The following is a 22,964-nucleotide window of genomic DNA, read 5'->3' on the forward strand; positions in this document are numbered from 1 at the left end:
CTGTAATCAATGGTGATGTGGACTCGTTATAATATACTTATAAACACAGGATCGTTCTTGGTAGAGAACTAGTTATGCAAGTATCAGGCAAAAGGAGATGATGATTCGCTCTGCTAAATGGAGGCATAAGGAAATGTTGACGCAGGAATCTTAAGCAAAGCTGGAGGAACTCAGTGGGCCGGGCAGCATCCGCGGAGGCTATTATCTCGAGTCTGAAGAAACGTCATCGGCCCATTCCCTCCAAAGATGGCGCCTGTCCCAATCAGCTCCTCCAGCACTTTGTGTGCATGCATTCAGCTAAATGCTCATGAAAGCACATCTCCAAGTACGATTGGAGAAGAAATGGGATCCACAGGAGAGGCAGCAAGAAAACGTTGAGAAGCACCAGGACCCTCATGTTCCCAAGGTTTACTGGGCATTGATAACCAGTCACGCGGAGCTGCAAGTGTCATGACTGCAAACAGAAGTACAAAATACCTGCTGCCTTCTTGCAAGGCTAGCAGTATAATTCACCAGCTACACATACTGTGCATATAATCGTGGAGCATGCACTACCTGGGCAATGCAGTGCGTTCAGCGCAGTTACAGAGAAAATTATGGCTCCCACAGCTGCGAGACTGCAGCTTTACTGGGATGAATTCCAGATTAAATTTTATCGAATTGTTTATATACATGGAGATTTATCTCGCTGCGCACCAGAGAAGCTTGTAATCAATGCAACAGCAAATAAAACAGTTGAATTATTGCACATCATGCATCCTAAACTCAAAGATATTGCCAAAATATCCTGCGCTTGTGACCTACGAGTCAATATATCTGCAGCTGAGAACAAAGAGTTCTCTGGATCTTCATCCAAGATGCAACTCGACACAACATGCTCATCTGGATTGAAAAGCACAAATACCGTAGGTATTATCGCAATGTTTAGGAAACATTTACACAGGGACATGGATAGGACAGGTTTAGAAGGATATGGTTCAAACGCAGGCAATGGACAATAGACATTAGGTGCAGAGTAGGCCATTCGGCCCTTCGGGCCAGCACCATTCTATGTGATCATAGCTGATCATTCCCAATCAGTACCCCGTTCCTGCCAGGCAGGTGGGAACTAGTATAGATGGGACATGTAGGTCAGTGTGAGCAAGTGGGGCCAGAGGGGCTGTTTCCATGCTGTATCACTCTATGGCTCTAGGTGCTGGAAAACAAAGAAAAACAAAATGCTGGGAATAGTCGGTGTGTCAGGCAGTCGATGTGAAGGAAGAAAGAGAGGCCATGTTTCATATCATAGAACTCAAAGTGCTGGAGTAACTTGTTGGGTCAGGCAGCATCTATGGAAGACATGGATAGGTGACATTTTTGGTCAGGACCCCTTCAGAGTGAAAAATTTGAAGAAGGGTCCCGACCTGAAGTGCTGACTATCCATGTCCTCCAGAGCTGGAGAACCCGTGTTCGATCCCGATTACGGGTGCTGTCTGTACGGAGTTTGTACATTCTCCCCATGACCTGCGTGGGTTTTCTCCGAGATCTTCAGTTTCCTCCCACATTCCAAAGACCTACAAGTTTGTAGGTTAACTGGCTTGGTAAATGTAAAAAAATTGTCCCTAGTGGGTGTAGAATAGCGTTAATGTGCGGGGATCGATGGTTGGCGCGAACCCAGTGGGCCAAAGGGCCTGTTTCCGTGCTATATCTCTAATCTAAACTAAACTAAGATGCTGCCTGACTCACTGAGTTACTCCAGCAGTCTGAAGAAGGGTCTCGACCCGAAACGTCACCTATTCCTTTGCTCCATAGATGCTGCCTCACCCGCCGAGTTTCTGCAGCATTTTTGGCTACCATCAATTTTTCCAGCATCTGCAGTTCTTTCTTAAATGCTGAGTTACTCCAGCACTTTGTGTTCTTTGCAAGATCTCAGCATCTGCAGTTCCTTGTGCGTCCTCATGTTTCAGATCAATGCCCTTTCATTACACAATTGAGAAAGCATGCGTGTAGTAGAGAACAAAGAAAGTCTGTAATAGGATGGCAGTAAAGTGATCCAGATGATAAAACTGTTTTCAGTGATATGTAGGAAGGAACTTATTTGTCCGAAGGAGATTAAAGGGAAAAATAGGGATGTGGGATGGGAACAAAGGCAAACATGCTGGTACTGTGGGGATACAGAATCCAGCAGGTGCAGTAAATGTGAATTAAAAAAGGTGAGAAGTGCACAGTAAACAAGGCTACATCTGTGGAGATAGAATAACTGAACTCATGTTATAAGTCAATGACATTACATCATAATTGGCCTGATCTGACAAAACTGGGAAAAGCTCATGTTCGTATGTACTAGGAGCAGAATAAGACCATTCGACCCATTAAGTCTACTCCGCCATTCAATCATAGCTGATCTATCATTTCCTCTCAATATTTTTGTTGTGTATTTGGATGCTTGGAACAGACTTAAATAAGGCCCGGACACGGGAGTAATCTAACAAGCTTCTTTATTCCAGGATGCCACCTTGAGTCTCCTCCGCACATGCGTACTTGCACAAGACATCACATATACTAATTACATATGCTAATTATCACATACCTAACACTCCTCCCCCTTTAACTTGGAGGCAGGTAACACCATTTCTATTCCACACCTAATTAGCATATGTAATTAGTATATGTGATGTCTTGTGATGTCTTGTGCAAGTACACAAGTGCGGGGGGAGACTCAAGGTGGCATCCTGGAATAAAGAAGCTTGATAGATTACTCCCGTGTCCGAGCCTTATTTAAGTCTGTTCCAAGCATCCAAATACACAATAATTTTCTTGCCTTTGCCACATAACCCCTGACACCCTTATTAATCAAAAATTGTCAATCTCCGCCTTAAAAATATCCTGGACCCACTGCAGATACCGCCACAACAGATCAACGGTGGATGCGATCTCGCTGGCCCTCCACTCCGCTATGGACCACTTGGATAAGAAAAACTCATATGTCAGGCTGTTATTCATTGATTACAGCTCGGCATTTAACACAATCATCCCCTCCAAGCTGGTTACCAAACTCGCAGAACTGGGTCTCTGCGCATCCCTCTGCAATTGGATCCTCGACTTCCTCATCCACAGACCACAGTTTGTTCGTATTGGTGGAAATGTGTCAGCCTCGATAACAATCAGCACAGAAGCACCTCAAGGCTGCGTGCTCAGCCCCCTGCTGTACTCACTCTATACTCATGACTGCGTAGCCGGTCATAGTGCGAACTCCATCATCAAGTTCGCTGACGACACCACTGTTGTGGGACATATCACTGATGGGGATGAGTCAGAGTATAGAAGAAAGATCGAGCGACTGTCCATATGGTGCCAGCACAATAACCTGGCCCTCAACACCAGCAAAACCAAGGAACTGATTGTGGACTTTGGAAGGAGTAGGATGGGGACCCACAGTCCCGTTTATATCAACGGGTCGATGGTTGAAAGGGTCAAGAGCTTCAAATTCCTGGGCGTGCACATCTCTGAAGATCTTTCCTGGTCCGAGAACACTATTGCAATTATTAAGAAAGCACATCAGCGCCTCTACTTCCTGAGAAGATTACGGAGAGTCGGATTGTCAAGGAGGACTCTCTCTAACTTCTACAGGTGCTCAGTAGAGAGCATGCTGACCGGTTGCATCGTGGCTTGGTTCGGCAACTTGAGCGCCCTGGAGAGGAAAAGACTACAAAAAGTAGTAAACACTGCCCAGTCCATCATCGGCTCTGACCTCCCTTCCATCGAGGGGATCTATCGCAGTCACTGCCTCAAAAAGGCTGCCAGCATCATCAAGAACCCACACCATCCTGGCCACACACTCATCTCCCTGCTACCTTCAGGTAGAAGGTACAGGAGCCTGAAGACTGCAACGACCAGGTTCAGGAATAGCTACTTCCCCACAGCCATTAGGTTATTAAACTTGGCTCGGACAAAACTCTGAACATTAATAGCCCATTATCTGTTATTCATGTGTGTATATATTTATATAATGGTATATGGACACACTGATCTGTTCTGTAGTCATGCCTACTATGTTAAGTTGTGCTGAAGCAAAGCAAGAATTTCATTGTCCTATCAGGGACACATGACAATAAACTCTCTTGAATCTTGAATCCATTGACGGCCTCCACAGCCATCTGCGGCAATGACTTCCACAGATTCACCACCGTCTGACGAAAGATAATCTTTCTCATCTCCTTTCTAAAGGTACATCCTTTTATTTTGAGGCGATGGCCTCTGGCCCTAAACTCTGCTACTAGTGGAAACATCCTCTCCACATTCACTCTATCCAGGCCGTCCACTATTCGGTAAGTAAAAGCTGGTTATCTCTTGCATGGAACATGAGATGCTGACAAGAACGCCGAACATTGATGAAAGGCTGGATGATGAATTATGGGTTTAAAAGCACCTTTGGATAGCATTATTTTTAGAAGGTATCTGCCCCAACTCCACTTACCCAACTGAAGACTAAGAGCTCAGTGCATTGAAGGTCAACAAGGTGCCCATGTTTGATAAGGCACTAGTGATTGGATGTGGATTGTGGAACACCATAATATCATTTGTAATATTAAAGATACTTATAAGATCATAAGTGATAGGAGTAGAATTAGGTCATTCGGCCCATCAAGTCTACTCCACCATTCAATCATGGCTGATCTATCTCTCCCTCCTAACCCCATTCTCCTGCCTTCTCCCCATAATCTCTGACGCCCGTACTAATCAAGAATCGACCTATTCCTGCCTCAAAAATTTGCTTCCACAGCCTTCTGTGGCAAAGAATTCTACCGATTCACCTAACTAAAGAAATTCCTCATCTCCTTCCTAAAAGAACCTTTAATTCAGATCTTTTAACATTTTAATAAGTACAAGTTGTCGCACAACTGGCTTTCATTAAATGATAAATTAGCATGGAGTTAGTTACTTGGGCATCATGGAGGTGGTAACTAGTAGCCAGGGATAAGGTGAAGAAACTCTTTTGGTCTGAATAGTCGTCATTGCCGTGGCTATCCCTCGAGGTCGAAGACAGTACGAAATTGGTGATAGACATGAAATCCAGCTAAGGTTTGCTTTATATAGGTTTATATGCAGACCTTACACTAGTAGGTAAATGAGTGGGAGAATAACGTTAAGTCTGGTTTCTTAGGGTAGAATAAACTAACATACCACAAAAGGATATGGATCTTTTTACATTAATAACCAAATTAAGGAGGCATCTTTTGAAATCAAGGATATACAAGATTGTGTTTATAAACACCATTACTCAGTCGCAGCATTAGTTTTAGCCGTGTCTGGACATGTTTACATGAAGGATGTCCTGTAAAATCACAAAGTACTCCTCCCACGGAGGGGTACAGAAGTTAAGGTTGTGCAGCTGCTCCAGATAAACACGGAAATCTTATGAGGATCTCTTAAGTGCACGGGCTTCTCAGAGTTCAAATGAAGTGAAGTTGTAGCCAAAAAAAAATTTAAAAAAAATTAGGATGCAACAAGCAGAATAGATACTGAATTTTTCCCAAGAGCAGACTATCCAGGATAGATATCCAGGATAGATGCTGGTTTAAACCTGCTTCCAAGGAGTTTGCACAGACTTGTATTGTTTTCTCAGGAACATCTTGGAACAAATTCCAAACATTAGTAATCTCACTTCATTCATCCTATCTTCTGAAATTATCATTCAATGAAGTTACTGTGAAATTACATATCAGAACTACTTTGGTAAAATATGGCATTCAATTTCCCAGTCATTTGCATGCTTAATATTTTAGTTTGTGCTGCCGCCTACAAATTGTGGCAGCATCTAAAACTTGATAATTGGCCACAAAGGATGACCTCATTTCTTGGTTAGTTTCACGTGGATCCTGGTGGGAGGTTGGTGGTATAAATGCTCGTGTAATATGAACTGGTTGATGTAAAATAGTCGAGCAAGCCAAATTCACTCTAAGGCAAGGACTGGGTGGTACTCTCCGACAGCACGTGATGACAAGCCAAGGTGAGGAGCTCAACATTTGTCTGGTACCCTTGGTTAATTCTCTATGAATATATCCTAATGTTCACAGATAGATAAGAAACCAGGGAAGTGGAACAATCAAAACGGGACCAGGAGCTTGAAGGGAACAGAGCAAAATGATAGAGAACAAAACAGTCAATTAAGCAGTGGAAATGTGTAGGAAGGAACTGCAGATGCTGGTTTAAACCAAAGGTATAGACACAAAAAGTGGATATTTTTAAGGCGGAGATTTACAGATTCTTGATTAATAAGGGGACATCATTGAAAATAACCAAATAATAAAAGGCCTGGATAGAATCGATGTGGAGAGGATGTTTCCACTCGTGAGTCTAGGGCCTTCTCTTATCTCAGAATAAAAGCAGTAATTTTATAAAAGAAGATGCGAAGGAATTTCTTTAGTCAGAGGGTTGTGAATCTGTGGAATTTATTGCCACAAATGGTTGTGGACACCAAATCAATGGATATTCAAAGGCGGAGATTGGCAGATTTTTGATTCGTAAGGGTGTCAGGAGTTATGGGGAGATGGCAGCAGAATGGGGTTGAGGGGACCTATGAACTTAAACAACAAGGAGGTCAAGGCTAGACTTGACCATCACCCTGACAGGAATATTTTACCCTCCAGAAGGCTGAAACGGAAATGCATAGAGAGGGGCAATGTCACAGGTCCCGAAATCTGGTAAAATTCCCAATTTATCTCACATAGAATTTGCAGACGCACTCAATAACAGAAGAGGAACACTGCCAAGAATCGGCAAGTCCCACATACTCCATCAGTACAGGAGCGGACAGTCAATTGAGGCAACGCATCATATGAATCCCGTCAACCACATCAGTGGAATCAGACAGGTTTCATCTACCTAACAAATGCAGTGAGGAAATTTACTCAATTGAAATGGTGTCAACACTGAAGTTACGTTGATTTTTTTTATTGTTGTTTTTTTGCCCTGTTCCAAGCACAAAGCTTGGTTTCTAAGATTAAGAGTGCAGATTCTTAAGCACATGGCTTCTTAATCGCCAGCATCAACATGGTTCATAGCTGTTTTGGTCAAATTTGAACAAATTGTGCCAAAAGATTAAATGAAGGTGAACAAACGTTCAGCTTTTTCCTACGCAATTCATTCCTCTACAGGGAAATGCACGCTTCAGGCATCATTGCAGAATACTTTCTTCCACAAGAATTCAGTGTCTATATATTAAAAAAAACACAAGGCTGCTACTCAGAGAAGATTTAACTCTTGATGTCTGGCAAACTATGAAAAATAAAACCCAGTCCCAGTTTCTTTTCTTCAAGTGATAATATTTATATTGGTCACGCTACATTTTTCTAATTACATCAATATTACCAAACATTTTAACATTACATGAGGGGCATGATCACAAAAGATCAATGGCCTGGTGAGTATCTTACTACGGATTACCAATACAGCATTTGCCATGCATGGGAAAGTTAGGGAGCAGGCATGAATCGACAATAAATGAGAAGGAATTTTATAGAAGTGTTTACCTTTTTGCTATACACCCTTTCCTTTCTTCATTCATACACGTGTCCTCCACTTGTAAGCAATGTCTTTTACTTGCGAAAACTTTTTCTAGAGAGGATCATAAAAGGAATCGATATTTCAGTTTTTTAACATAATGAACTCAGTCAAGAGATTCGGGAAAGGTTGACTTCTTTTCAAAATTGATTCATATCTGGCTGAGTTACAATAATTAGTAACAGTTTCTCAATGGAAAATTAGCAACCGTTCCGGCCCCAAGAATCTGACTCCATATTTTTCAGCTTCCATGCCAACTTCAGGTTAAATGCAGTCACTCACTTTGTTTATGTACATGTAATTTCCTCAGTATTTCAAGCATAGGATTGCAATTTGTCATTTGTGACAGGACGGAATTATTTTCCAAGTTGAAATTTAAAAAAATATTACAGACATTCACATAATTGGTTTCAAGTAACAGTAATAAATTAAAGGAAACTAGTTAACAGCACTGATAAAATTAAAGGCCAACATGACATTTCACTTCTATAGGGTCATAGTTGTAATTAAAATAAAGCAAGCGTCTCTCAAATCTTCAGCAGAGCTAGAGGGATTAATCAACTGTACACCAAACACTGTAAGGAATATGCTAAAATAAATTATATAAGTAGATAACTATTTGTTTGAGTTTTATTGAGGAAATTACCTTAGATTTACTCTTGATAAACTGCACGGCAGAGCATAATTACATGCTAATGTTATTATAATAAAATGCTATGCAAAGATGATCAACAGGGAAATGGATCCTGCACCAAAAGTAGGCTGTTTCCTGCTTGGGTTAAAAGCAGGTCACTTTACAAAGGAAGAAAATCAAAATTATTTAAAAAAAATAAAAAGGAAAACTAATTTTAGACTGCAGATGCTCATTTACCAAAAAAAGACAAAGTGCTGGAGTAACCCAGCGGGTCAGGCAGCATCCCTGGAGAACACTGAGAGGTGACGTTTCGGGTTGGGACCTTTCTACTGCCTGATCCGCTGTGTTACTCCAGCACTGTGTCCTTTTTCCTTCCAGAAAAAGGCAGTGGCTAACTGTAAAGTTGCTGCCTTAAAGCGCCAGAGACACGGGTTTAATCCTGACTATGGGTGCTGTCTGTACGGAGTTTGTACGTTCTCCCTGTGACCACGTGGGTTTTCTCCGGGTGGTCCAGTTGCCTCCCACACTCTAAAGACATGCAGGTTTGGAGGTTAATTGGCTTCAGTAAAACTGTAAATTATCCCTAGTGTGTAGGATAGTGTTAACGTGTGGGGTTTATCACTGGTCGGCACGGATTCGTGGGTCAAAAGGTGTGTTTCCACATTGTATCTCTGAAGTCTGAATTCTTAATTTGGAGCACCAGAGGACAGGATTCCAGCAGCCTGACAAATCGCTGATACCAAAATAAATGTCAGCACTGTTCAAGAGTCATATTGTCATGTCCTAGATAGAACAATGAGATTCTTACTTGCAGCAGCACAACAGAATATGTTGCACTGTTGCATTGTAAATCGCCAATAATCCCTTAGACGTGATACTTGGCAGTATATCCTTCATCAGACAAGAGGCAGGAGTGGAGTCTCACTGCCACAACCACTTCAACCACAGTGACCAGAGTTCAATAACAGGGACAATTTCTTCCCAAATGTTATCAGGCAACTGAACCATCCAACCAACAACAACAGCAGGAGTCGGCAACCTTGTTCTGCATAGGGGCCAGGAACCATGTCTGTGAGCGGATGGCGGGCCACATCTATCGCCATAGTGTGACACTTGGTGTTGTTTTTCGCATTAGTTTTCATGTGTTTTTCAATTCGTTTTCTGCAATTCCCAGGTCTCTCGCATGCCCCGGGACGAGCTGCAGTTCTCAGATCAGCTCGCGTCCCCGGGACCGGCTGCAGTTCCCAGGTCGGCAAATCCCAGGTCGCGAAAACGAATTGAAAAAAAAACCGCCTGCGGGCCGGATGATTTCGGGTTACGGGCCGGATCCAGCCCGTGGGCCGTAGGTTGCCAACCCCTGAACTACAGAGTGGTCCTGACCTACTGCCCACCTCATTGGAGACCCTTGGACTATCTTTAATTGAACTTTACTGTATTTTTTTTTGCACTAAACGTTATTCCCATTATCATATATCTGTACTCTGTGGACGACCTGATTCCAATCATGTATAGTCTTTACACTGACTGGATAGCACGCAACAAAACCGCTTTACATTGTATCTTGGTACACGTGACAATAAAAAACAAAAACTAAATTAATAACATTTCAAGACTTGACAAGAAAAGCAGATATAAAATTATAAACATTTATGGGAATTTTAAAGCTCTCCATGCACAACTAAGCTACTGATTAAGAGACCGAAAGTAGACAGCATCTATTTTTGTCTACCTTCACCATAGATGCTGCCTCACCCGCTGAGTTTCTCCGGCATTTTTTGTCTACCTTCGATTTTTCCAGCCTGCAGTTCTTTCTTAAACAAGAGACCAAAAGTGCTGGAGTAACTCAGCAGGCCAGGCAACATCTCTGGAGAACATGGAGAGGTGACATTTCAGATCGTGACCCTTCTTTAGGTTGTGTCAGAAGGAGGATCCCGAGCAGAAACGTCACCTATCAACACTCTCCAAAAATGCCACCTGATCTGCTGAGTTACACCAGCAATTTTGTAAACCAGCATTTTACATCCACCCAGAACTCTGCACGGTGAAGATTTCTCACATCTAAAGAGCTGTTCTCTCACCCCAAGACTCTAGGTCACACTGTGCTGATCCTTGCCATCAGTTCTGTCCCAAACTCAGAGGGATTTAAAAGGTTCAGTTCAGTCTGCCAGTGGAAACCAGGACTAACCTGCAGCGGGATCTGGCGTTGCAGTACTTTAGCTCGGGGATGACAGGGGAACAGGATCCTTTCAAACAAACATTCAGGAGCTTAAATATTTTCAATTATTTGTAAATACTGCATTTTAATGAATTTATCTCTTAAATTATTTTTAATTTTGTATTAATTCGACTCCGAGTCACACAGCACAGAAATAGGCCCTTCTACCCAATATGTCCATGTTGACCAAGATACCTTATCTATACTAGTCCCATCTGCCTGCATTTGGCCCATATTGCTCTAAACTTTTCCTATCCACATATCTAAAAACTGTTACAGTAGCTGTTTCAACTAGCTTCGCTGGCAGCTTGTTTCATACACCCACCAACCTCAGTGAAAGTTGCCCCTCCGGTTCCCATTAAATCTTTCCCCTCTCGCTACAAACCTTTGTCCTCTGGTTCTTGATCCGCCTACTCTGGGGAAAAGACTCTGGGCATCCACCCTATCTATTTTAAAGTCCAATTAGTTACCTCAATTTGCTGTTAAATGCTTTCTGAACATCAAGAATTTCTGCCACATTGAAGCAGCAGATTTCACAAGACGATCAACAAATTGGCAGAAAGTAATCCAGGCTGGCATTTGGATGTGGGCAATTGAATGGATCGTCTCAACAACACGGAGGGAAAATGAAGAGCAAAGAGGCCACTCTTTCGCTCAAATTTGACCATCAAACATAACTGGCAAGCCAAATTGGGCGGCAAGGTTGCACAGTGCTGCCTTACAGTTCTTGCAGCGCGAGAGACCCGGGTTCGAGACCGACTGTGGGTGCTGTCTGTACAGAGTTTGTACGTTCTCCCCGTGACCATGTGGGTTTTCTCCGAGATCTTCGGTTTATTCCCATACTCCAAAGACGCACAGGTTTGTAGGTTAATTGGCTTGAGTTTATATACTAGGTGTATGTGTAAATTGTCCCGAGTGTGTACGCTTGTGTTAATGTGCAATGATTGCTGGTCAGTGTGGACTCGGTGGGCCGAAGGGCCTGTTTCCGTGCTGTATCTCTAAACTAAACATTTTTATTGAATGCCAGATAAGACACAAGGGGGCAAAACAGCTCATCCATGTTTCTATTTCTTACAGAGCAATACAGTAAAAACAAAGAACTGCAGATGCTGGTTTATACCAAAGATAGACACCAAGTGCTGGAGTAACTCAGTAACTCTGGAGATTTCTCCAGAGATGCTGCCTGACCCGCAGATTAACTCTCCAGCTCTGTGTGTCTATCATCGAACAGTACAGGATAGGAACAGGTACTTTGGCTCACAATATCCATGCTAAACATTATGCCAAGTTAAATGAATCTCCTCTGCCTGCACATTATCCTATCCCTCCATTCACTGCACATCCATGTGCTCCTCAAAAGGCTTCTTATCTACACACCACTGATGTATCTGCCTCCACAGTCAGCCCTGGCAGCATGTTCCAGGCATCCACCACTCTGTAAAATACACCTGGCCTCACACATCTCCTTTAAAACGTTGCTCCTCTCACCTTAAAGCCATGTCTCTAGTCTCTGACATTTCCATCCTGGAAAAAAGATTCTGACTGTACACTCTGGAATTTAGAAGGATGAGAGGGTATCTTAGAAACATAGAAAATAGGTGCAGGAGGAGGCCATTTGGCCCTTCGAGCCAGCACCACCATTCATTGTGATCATGGCTGATCGTCCCCAATCAGTACCCCGTTCCTGCCTTCTCCCCATATCCCTTGACTACACTAGCCCCTAGAGCTTATTGAAACATGTAAGATTATTAAGGGTTTGGACACACTGGAGGCAGGAAACATGTTCCCGATGTTGGGGGAGTCCAGAACCAGGGGCCACAGTTTAAGAATAAGGAGTAAGCCATTTAGAACGGAGATGAGGAACCACTTTTTCACACAGAGAGTTGTGAGTCTGTGGAATTCTCTGCCTCAGAGGGCGGTGGAGGCTGGTTCTCTGGATACTTTCAAGAGAGTTAGAAAGGGCTCTTAAAGATAGCGGAGTCAGGGGATATGGGGAGAAGGCAGGAACAGGGTACTGATTGGGGATGATCAGCCATGATCACATTGAATGGCGGTGCTGGCTCGAAGGGCCGAATGGCCTACTCCTGCACCTATTGTCTATTGACAGTCTTATGTCCTTGTCTCTCAAAGAGTTATCTGAATTTTTCAGTGGGGCTCACTCAATATCAGTGTTATCTCTGGCTTAACCTATCCCTTGTACAATTTCCATTTATAACCCACAAATGCCACAGTGATGAGAAGTGCAGACTGATCCTGCGACCATATGGGCTCGATGGCCTTGCGCCTTATCTTAAACAGATTTTTCAGCACATCATTAGCATCAAGACTACCAAGTGTTTGCTTGCTTTTGCAGACACACTATGCAGCTGGCATCTTGTCAATGATTATCCATTTCCTCTATTTTGCAGGAAAACATCAGATGTGTCCCTGAAGAAACTTTGCTTGCTCGCGATTCGTAGATTTACGAGCCGGTGCTGCCAAAATGGGATTTCTTATTCCCCGTACAGTGATCGAGTGTGGTCATCCAGGGCAAAACATATTGCAGTCATTGGCAAGACGAGACAACATCTGCAGATTACACAAACTCCAATGCCAACAAGTGCCCTCCAACAGTCGGGATTCATTTTCACTGTTCTCGCATTAAGAAGAAACACAGCTTTCTTTCTGGGAGAGCAGGCATGCAAAATTCTCTGTCATCATTGGCTTTAATCAAAGGGATGACCACACATCTTTGTTATTGCAGCACACTAAAGATTTCACAAAGGGAGGACTAAACGCTGCTCTGGCCTCAGAGCTGCTCCGGAAAGATTAACATTCAACTTTGGTTGCCAAAAATTGCAGCAGGATCTTGATCGGAGGGCAGGTGGGTTGAGGGATGGTTGATGGAGTTTAATACAAAGAAGTGAGAGGTGTACACACAACATGCTGGAGTAACTCAGCAGGTGAGGCAGCATCTCTGGAGAGAAGGAATGGGCGATGTTTCGGGTCGAGACCATTCTTCAGAAGAGAGAGGTGATGCATTTTGGGATATCTAACTAGGGCAGGACCTACACAGTGAATGGCAGGGGTCTGTGGAGTGTTGTAGAGCAGAGGTATCGAGGAGTGTGGGTACTTGGTTCCTTGAAAGTGGCGTCACAGGTAGATACGGTGGTCAATAGACAATAGATAGACAATAGGTGCAGGAGTAGGCCATCTTTCTTCCACTCAATTTCCAATCGTGCTTGTCTCTCCAAAAATCTTTCAATGCTTCTGTGATTTTCTAAATTCATATTAATCTTGCCAGAAAGTCTGTGTTTGAATCTCTCAGACAGTAAAGATATTGGAGAAAAAGACAGTAAAGACACTGGAGAAAAAGATAAAAGTTAAGAGGTAGGAGTGGCTGCACCTTGTGGCAGCGGCTACCTGCAGTCCGTCTGTCTTTTTTTCTTTCTTTTGTCTTGTTGGGAGTATGTTTTTGGTTTTATTTTAGCTGTGTATATGTAGGGGGGTGGGGGAAACGTTTTAATCTCTTCCCTGAACGCGGGTTTTCCCTTCTCGTGTCTCCGTTGTCGTTGGGGGCCTAACATCGTGGAGCTGGTGGCCGCCAACCGGAATCGACCTGAGGGCTCCAGCTGCGACCCGACCAGAGCTTCGGCCGCGGGCCCTGTGGACGGTGGAGTCGGGAGCTCGCAGGTCCCTGGTGGGAGACCGATTTTCGGAGCTCCCGCAACGGCAAATTCACTCGCCCGAATCGAGGGTTTGAATCGGCCCGGAGCAGGGCCTTACATGGCCCAGTGCGGCTTAAACGGTCGCGGGACTTAACATCGCCCGCCGGGGGCTTTAACATCAAGAGCACCGGTCGCCTCAATGTTGCAGTTTGGCTGTCTGACCACCGGAGAAGAACAAAGGACAGGGAAGAGATAAGACTTTTGCCTTCCATCACAGTGAGGAGGTGTTTGGAGATTCACTGTGATGGATGTTGATGTGGAATTGTGTTCATTGTGTGTTTTGGTTCTTTTTTTGCTGTTATGACTGCAGGAACGAAATTTCGTTCAAAACTTGCATGTTTGAATGACAATAAAGGGCAATTGAGTTAAATTGAAAAGTATCTGCAAAATGAACAGAAATTGCCTCGAACAGAAACCACAAATTCTATAGCTCACCCCAGTCTTCCTGTTTTCCTGACCTGCATTATAAGGTTTTTTTTGTTTGATTTCCACCATCGACATTGTTGACCTGTTTGAATTTGCAAAGGGATTAGCAAAGGCCTGCAAGACTTTCAACTGGGCTATCAATTCCACTAATATCCCTCTGCACAAGTGATCAAATGCCAACCCGCATGCCAGCAATGTGGTTTTCAGGGCATGTCGTCCATATTCAATGGACTTGTGCCCTCCATAATCAGTCAAAATGAAAATTGCACTATTCTTTGGTAGTTTGGTTTGAAGATGATGCAACAAGCCACACATGCACAACTTAAACTCCAAGTTTATGCTGGATGGTCACCCCTCATTTATCCTCCACAAAACAAACAAATGAATGGAAGTATTTTACAATACCAAGTGCAAGTCATCAATCACAAGCCAAATAATAAGAGCATGTCAAATGGATGCCATGTGTAGTACATTCATAATGATGGCTGGAAAGAGAAGAACGTTGAAGTAGATGATGCTGGAACTTGGTTTTAAATGCAGCACCGTAGGGAACAAGCCTCCCACTTCCATTGTTCAGGAAGATCGTTAGATTACGATCTATATTCTCCCGTACATAGCTCAGTTGTATATTACTGTTCAACGCATTCAGAAACAGAAAAATACAGCACAGAAACAGGCCATTCAGCCCACTGAGTCCATGCCAACTCTCCACCATCCTAAATCTATATTTATCCTATTTATTTTTCTCCCCACATCTCGCCCCCCCCCAATTCTCTCACTCATAAGTCATATGAGCAGAAGTAGGCCATTCGGCCCATCGGGTCTACTCATGGCTGATTTATCTTTCCCTCTCAACCCCATTCTCTTGTCGAGAGCATCATGGAGCAACCGGGAGAAACCTTCGCGGTCAAGTGTTAGTGTGCCAACTACACACGGACTGCAGAGAACAGGATTGCACCTGGGTCACTGGAACTGAGGCAAAGGCTCCGAGCTAGGGTCACTGAGCCACTCAAAACTCAATGCTCAACAATACCAACAAGCAGATAACAAAAAGTATTACATAGAACATAGAACTGCACAGCACAAGAACAGGTCCCTGTGGCCCAAAATGTCCATGCCAAACATGATGTTAAGGCCACCTTAGCATCTGCCTGTACATAACCCATATCCCTCCATTCCCTGTGTATCCATATGCCTATCCAAAAGTCTTTTAAATGCCACTAACGTGTCTGCTTCATCCATCACCCATGGCAGCGCGTTCCGGCACCTGCCACCCGTTGTGTGAAAGAATTTGCCCTGCATGTCTACTTTACCAAATCATTTTATAACAATTAACAATGGGAAATGTTTAGAACTGATGAATTGTCATCTACCAAATCATTCCCTCTGTCCTCACCTCAAAGACGTTGCCCGACCTGCTTAGCATTTAAATCTTCTGTTTTTACTTCAGATTTTCAATGTCTTTTTGCTTTTTGATTTCCTCTCTCCAGGGCCTGACACACCTTACACTCCAGTAGGAATTTTTATACACATCAACACAGGGTATATATTACAAAGGGAAATGTGAAAAGGTCTCAAGTGAAGACGCAATTATCTAACAAGCTGCATCCTGCAACAGTCTGAAGAAGGGTTTCGGCCCGAAACGTCGCCTATTTCCTTCGCTCCATAGATGCTGCTGCACCCGCTGAGTTCCCCCAGCAATTTTGTGTACCTTCGATATTCCAGCATCTGCAGTTCCCTTTTGAACACTCCTGCATTAGCTTAATCGTTTGATAGAAATCAGCTCAACATCTGTCCAATACGTCAAGAATGCCACAAACAAAAGCTTGATTTTAAGCACAAGATGCAAGGTATACATTTATCAATTAAAATGTACATATTTAATATTTTCTGTTTTTTCCATAAAACTGCTGGATTTAATGTTATATCACCCATAAACCAGCACTACCCTGCGCACTACGGACAATTCACAATGTTTACCGAAGCCAATTAATCTTCAAAGCTGTTCGTCTTTAGTGTGTGGGAGTAAATCGGAGCACCCAGAGAAAACACACGCGGTCACAGGGAGATGGTACAAGCGACGTACAGACAGCACCCATGGGCAGGAATGAACCCAGGTCTCACCATTGCCTCCACAGACGCTGCCTGTCCCACTACTCCTTCAGTACGTCTTGTTTAATTCAAGCAACACTTGTTTTGTTCCAGCATTTGCAGTTCTTTGTGGCGCCATCTAGTCCAAGATTTTTCAATGTTAACTGGAGCTTTCCCAACTTGCAGGCAGTTGGCAAATAGCAGTTAGGGCTTCATTTCCTAATTCAGTTTTCGGATCTGAATTCAATTATTCAATCTGGAAATATGGAGAAATCTGGCAGTTGGCTGTTCTAAAAGTGCCAACAGAATACAATCACTGGAGGCAAAAGAGATTCAGATTTTTTTCTTAATAAAGCACAGTTGTTGGAGATAAGCAAAAAAAGTACTAGAGACGTACAATATCAACTTGCCTTGGGCAACACTGAAGCCAAGCCAAGCGGAAATATCTTCCTTTCCTAAGACTGGCTAACTTGAACAAAATTCTGTGGGTCTGATTTCAAGGTGATGTTGCAACATCAGTCAGTGTCATACTGCATGGAAACAGGCCCTTTGGGCCAACTCATTCATGCTGACCAAGATGCCCCAATGATTTGCCTGCATTGGCCATACCCCATTAAACCTTTCCTAGTCATGTAACAGTCCTTATGTCCTTTAAATACCATTATAGTACTTGCCTCAACTCCCTTCAATGCTCGCCCAGATACCCACCATCCTCCGAATGAAAAAGTTGCCCCTCTCACCTTAAACACGTTCTCTGGTCCTTGATTCACCTACCCTAGGTAAAAGACCCTGAGCATTCACCTCATGCTATCATGATATTATAGCCCTCTATTAGATCACCCCTCAGCCTCCAGCGCTCCGAGGAATAAAGTCCGTGCGTATCCAACGTCTCCCTATAGCTCAGGCCCTCGAGTTCCGGAAACATCCTTGCACTAGAAGGGTTCTGATCAAAAACGTCACCTATTCATTTTCTCCAAAGAAGGTGCCTGACCCGTTGTGTTACTTTTTGTGTCTATCTTCGGTATAACCAGCAGTTTCAGTTGCAGTTCCTTCCTACACTCCTTGCAAATCTTCTCTACATACTTTCCAGTTTAATGACAACTTCTCAGCACGCTCCCATCCTTCCAGTTGCATTTCTGCAAAACGAATAAATTCAGATAACAATCTTTCACTCCTTAAACCTACAGTTCTTTCCTGCAGGAGAAAGAAAAATACAGGCTTTAAATCAGACTTAAGCTGATGTCTCGGGTCACAGGACAACATTCATTGAAAATCAGTAGACCCATGCTATAACTGGTGATCCTCGTGTAATGTGGAGTTTCCCCATCACCGACCACCCCCACACCCTCCAAAGAGATAAATCTTCCAAAAAGGAACTTCCAGTTAGTTGCAGTTATTTATTCATTCGCAGATTTTATTTTGTACAGGTCCACCACCACCGATTTTCCAGCAACTGGTAGTCCGGCACTTCCTTTAATCCAGACAAAATTAAGAGAGCGCACTTGAAATCTCCCCCAGCAAGTTCCCCCGAAAATATGGCGCCTAGGCCGAATGAGGTGACCGATCACAACCTAATTGGGATTTCCGCGGCTGAGTAGCTGATCGAATTTGTCAGGCATCTGGAAGGATTTTGTGAACATTTGTGCAGAAAGTCTCAGATTAAGAGCCAGAATGTTGAAATGACCATTTTATCGGGGTGCATCACAGCATGGTTTGGGAACAGCTCCATCCAGACTGCAAGAAATAGCAGAGTTGTGGATGCAGCCCAGACTATCTCGGAAACAAACAATCCCTACCATTGACTCCATCTACACTTCAAGCTGCCTTGGCAAGGTCACTCCTTATCCCATCAGACAAGAAGTATGAAAACACATAGCTCCAGATTCAGAGACAGTTTCTTCCCAGCTGTTAGCAGGCAACTGAAATGTCCTTTCATCAACTAGAGAGCAGTCATAACCAGGCAAGTACTATGATGGCATCTACCCCACTGGGCACCTTCAAACTATCTTTAATTGGACTTTACTGAACTTTATCTTACACAAAGCGTTCTACCCTTGATCCTGCATCTGTACACTGTGGATGGCTTGACATTAATCATGTATAAGTCTTTCTACCGACTGGATAGCACACAAAATAGCTTTCCACTGTACCTCAGTATACCTGACAATAATAAACTAACCTTTCCAGACAATACAGTTCACAAGTTAAACTAACCCCTCAAAAACTGAACAAACTCCAATTCAATTCTTATCTTTGAGCGAACAATATCATCGCTAATTTTGAAAATTAATTTGCTTCCTTAGTAATTATGAAGGAAGACAGAAGCTACAAAGGGAGCAGGATAGGCAGAATGAATGGGCAAAGGTCTGGCAAATGAGATATAATGTGGGGGAATTGTGAAACTGAACATATTAACAGAAAATGTTTGTGTGGCACAGTTTGCAGTGTCAGAGATCCAGCTTGGGTCAGAGTGATATCTGCATTGAGATGCACATTTGACATGATGAAACAAGTTTCCTCCCTCATGCTGAAGTGCTTGTGGGAAAATTGGAGACTGTAAACTGCCCCGAGTGTGCAGTGAGGTAGAATCTAGGGGTGGGAGGTGGGGGAAGAGTTTAGTTTGGTTCATTTAATTTTATGGGTACAGAGAAACAGGGAAATGCTTGTTCTGCATGCTGACCCGTCAAATTATACTATCCACGAGGACAATATATCCTCTTCTAGAAGGACACGCAGAGAGTCGCCATCTTGCAACTTCCAAATGTTTGGAAAGTCCGATCTTGGCCCAAGGAGAGATGCAATTTCTAATATTTCTCACTTTAAAGCTCGGTGTCCTGGCGGCACTGTATCGATGAAGTAGGGGTCGGCCTGGCCCAGCACAATGCCGTCAGCTCCTTCCACCACTGCAGCTGCCGCAGGCTGCACTCAACCCTCTTGCTCACCCACACGCTCCAGAGAGTGGCATTGGTGACATAATTACCACTTAAAAATCTCCATCAGCATTTAACTTGTAGATATCATAAATCTCTCAGACTGGAGCAAACACAAGGAATTGCAATGTCAACATCTTGCTGGAATAACTCAGCGGGTCAGGTAGCATCTCCGGAAGTCATGGATAGGTAACGTTTTAGGTCGGAACCCTCCTACAGATTGCAGGAGAAGTACACTGCGGGAGTAACGCAGTTTACTCCTGATGTTAATTCATGCGTTCCTAATTTTGTTCAATAAAATATTTTTCTTTCTGAAGGGAATATACCAATGCTGACAATGATTTAGCATCTCACCTGCATGGCCAACCTTAATGACCTAGACTGGACAGCGTTCATCAACATTTCTTTCAAAGAGTCCTCTAACGCTGGGTTACATCTTTTATCATCCAATACACTTTGCAGATGGTCTTGTGGGTGTCAACAAGGACTCTGTTGTGCTCTTTACATCAGGTCAGAAACTCATTGAAGGAAAAACTCTCATGAAGGCAACATTAGAGTTTCCTACTGTGACTGAACAAGACAAAAGGCCCGTTCTAGGTAGTTCTACACATCACTTGCAGGTCTTGCTCCTGTTCAAATTAACCAAAAATAATAAACTTCTAACAGTGCTAGTTTTATATAACAAGGATAAAACGGCACTAGTCCCACTTGATATATTAATAGTTGCAGTTACTCCCAGTTAGCTCAGCCGTACTCCCACTGGCCCAGTGGCATTCATCATGTAAACTTTAACCTATGTATTTCTTCAGATGCATAATATGTGGCAATTAACCCCATGAAATGTCATTTGCCATGGCGTGGACTTTGTCAAGGCCTTCATTGCAGCCGTTTCCAAATACCTCATCATTTAAGTTACTGGAGATAATTTTGACTGCTTTTTAGGATATAGATGCAAAAGAACAGAATCAAGGAATGATCTGTGACAATATATTTTGAGAATATGCCATATTCAACATTTCTTTACATCAGAGGCGGACATTCAGCCCATCAAATCAATGCCAGATCTGGAGCAATCTCATCAAACCCATCCCTCGACCATTCATTCATGTGCCCATGAATACCCTTCTGATTCCATTACTAACCACCAGCACTGGGGCCAATTTACAGCAACCAGCAGCACAACTTTGAAATGGAAAAGGAAACTCGTGCACCCAGGGAAAACCTGTGTGGTTATCGGGAGAACATTCACACAGGTAGCATTGGAGGTCAGAATCAAACCTCGGTTATTGGACCTCTGGGGCAGGTTCACTGTGCCGCATAACTAGAACTATTTTCTCTCTTTTCTGGACCTTGCCTTGCACTAAGCCAGGGCTTGAAATTAACGGTTGCCCGGGTGCCACAGACCACTCAAAGCGCCGCCGGGCAACCTAAACACTGAGCCATTTTGCCCGGCTTGGCAACCAGATACTGGTTTGTACCGAAGATAGACACAAAAAACTGGAGTAACTCCGCGGGTCAGGCAGCATCTCTGGAGAAAAGGAACGCGACGTTTTGTGTCGGCGGTGACGGCTGTATTGCGTGGGAAAGATACTAGGTGCGGGGTGAGGAAGGGTCGCAGCGAATGACGGGCCCCGAACAGCAGCAGCGGCTTCATCTCCTCCTCCTCCCGCACCCTGCCCGCCCTGATAAGGGCCGTTGCTTGCAAATCCGCTAACCAAAGATCTTATAGCAGAGCTATAGGATCTTTGCCGCTAACGCCGCTTAAAAAAAAAAAACCCTCCCGCACGCCGAGGCCGGGAGGAGGGAGGGAGGGAGGGGGAGGCCTCGGCGTGCGGAGGGTTTGTTTTGAAAGCGGTTTTCGCCGTTAGCAGGATCGCTGTCGCGGCCGCTGCTGCTGCTGCTGCTGTGCGGGAGCCGTCATTCGCTCCGACACTTCTGAAGCAGCTGCACCATAGATCCTTTAGCTGTAGGATTTTTGAGCTGCACCGCTCGGCACCGCACCTTGCTGTTGGCTGGCGGAGGAGGGAGGCGGTGGCGAGGAGTTCCCAACGGCCAAGGCGGCGGGGCAATGTTGTCCGAGGAGCGCTGACCCTCCTTCCTCCCCACCTCGCCCCCTTCTCTCTCTCTTGTACGCCCCCTCCACCCCCCCCCCCCTATCCTGGGACCCCTCCTCTCCATCCCGCACTGATCCCCATTCCCGCCTCTATTCAGTCCTCACTGACATCCCCTGTGCTCCCCTCCCCATCTCCCCCCCCAATCTATTCATCCTGCGCTGATCACCCTATCCACCTCGCATTGATTCTCCTGCCACCCCCCCCCATCCATCCTACACTGGTTCTCCAATTCACCCTGTACTTGCCCCTTTCCCATCCATCCTGCACTTCTCCATCCATCCTGTACTGATCCCCCATCCATCCTGTACTGATCCCCCATCCATCCTGTACTAATCCATGCATTCATCCCATACTGACCCACCCTCCATTTACCCTGCACCTTCCCCCATCCATCCTGTAGTGATCTCCCATTCATCCTGCACAGGCCCTCTGATCCACACTGTACTGACCCCCCCTCCATTCATCCTGCGCTGATCTCTCCCCCCCTATCCATCCTGTACTGATCCTCCCATTCAAGAAGAATGGGGGGAACAGTCTGAAGAAGGGTCTCGACCCGAAACGTTGCCTATTTCCTTCACTCCATGCTGCCTCACCCGCTGAGTTTCTCCAGCACTTTTGTCTACCCCCATCCATCCACTGACATCCCCCGTGCTCTCCCCTCACAATTTTACCTACTCCAACCAACACGTACTAATTCACCTTCCTCAATCCATCCATTCTGCACCGACTGCCTTCTAATGTTTGATAACGGAATGCAATCAAATGTGTTTTAATTCCCAATGTTATTATTTGTTTTAATCCATAAAGGTGGATTCATTATATTGTGAACACGTGAAACATTCGATTGTCACTGCTACCGTTGACACGTTATTACAGAATTCATTTAAACAGCAAATCAATGCTCTTAATATGGAGTATCAGTACTGTTATTTAATGAGCAACATCCACAACTATACGTAAGCATATATGTTACCATGGTCCAGGATTTATTGACACAGGTTGATCATACGCTGAATAATCCAACCACATTTTTGTTTGGAAGTGGAAAGAACTAATAGAAATTGCATTAATTGCAATGTGTAAAAAGAGTTAAGATACTGTCTTATAATTTTGCTGCATGTCATTGTGGGATATATCATGTCTTGATTGGTGAATGTTTAGTTTGTGCCTTTATTTGAAGCAGAAATAATATGTGAATGCTTCATTGAGTATAATTCCGACTGGTAACTACACACTTCGTCCGAGCACATTATCGCACGCGTCATGCAAGCCATCTTAAATGACCACCTAAACTGTCATTTGGCA

At 44.0% G+C, this 22,964-nt stretch overlaps 1 protein-coding gene across 1 annotated transcript in view; it reads right to left on the bottom strand.

Moving 5' to 3' along the window:
* The window catches only part of uvrag (UV radiation resistance associated), a 270,572-nt gene that overhangs the window by 197,016 nt on the left and 50,592 nt on the right, over positions 1-22,964 (bottom strand). Inside the window, exon 7 of the mRNA XM_033022153.1 lies at positions 7,512-7,596. Coding sequence (XP_032878044.1) covers positions 7,512-7,596 — 85 coding nt within the window. The remainder of the gene's footprint in view (positions 1-7,511; positions 7,597-22,964) is intronic.

The sequence above is a fragment of the Amblyraja radiata genome, chromosome 6 (assembly GCF_010909765.2).
Source record: "Amblyraja radiata isolate CabotCenter1 chromosome 6, sAmbRad1.1.pri, whole genome shotgun sequence".
Taxonomy (NCBI): Eukaryota; Metazoa; Chordata; class Chondrichthyes; order Rajiformes; family Rajidae; genus Amblyraja; species Amblyraja radiata.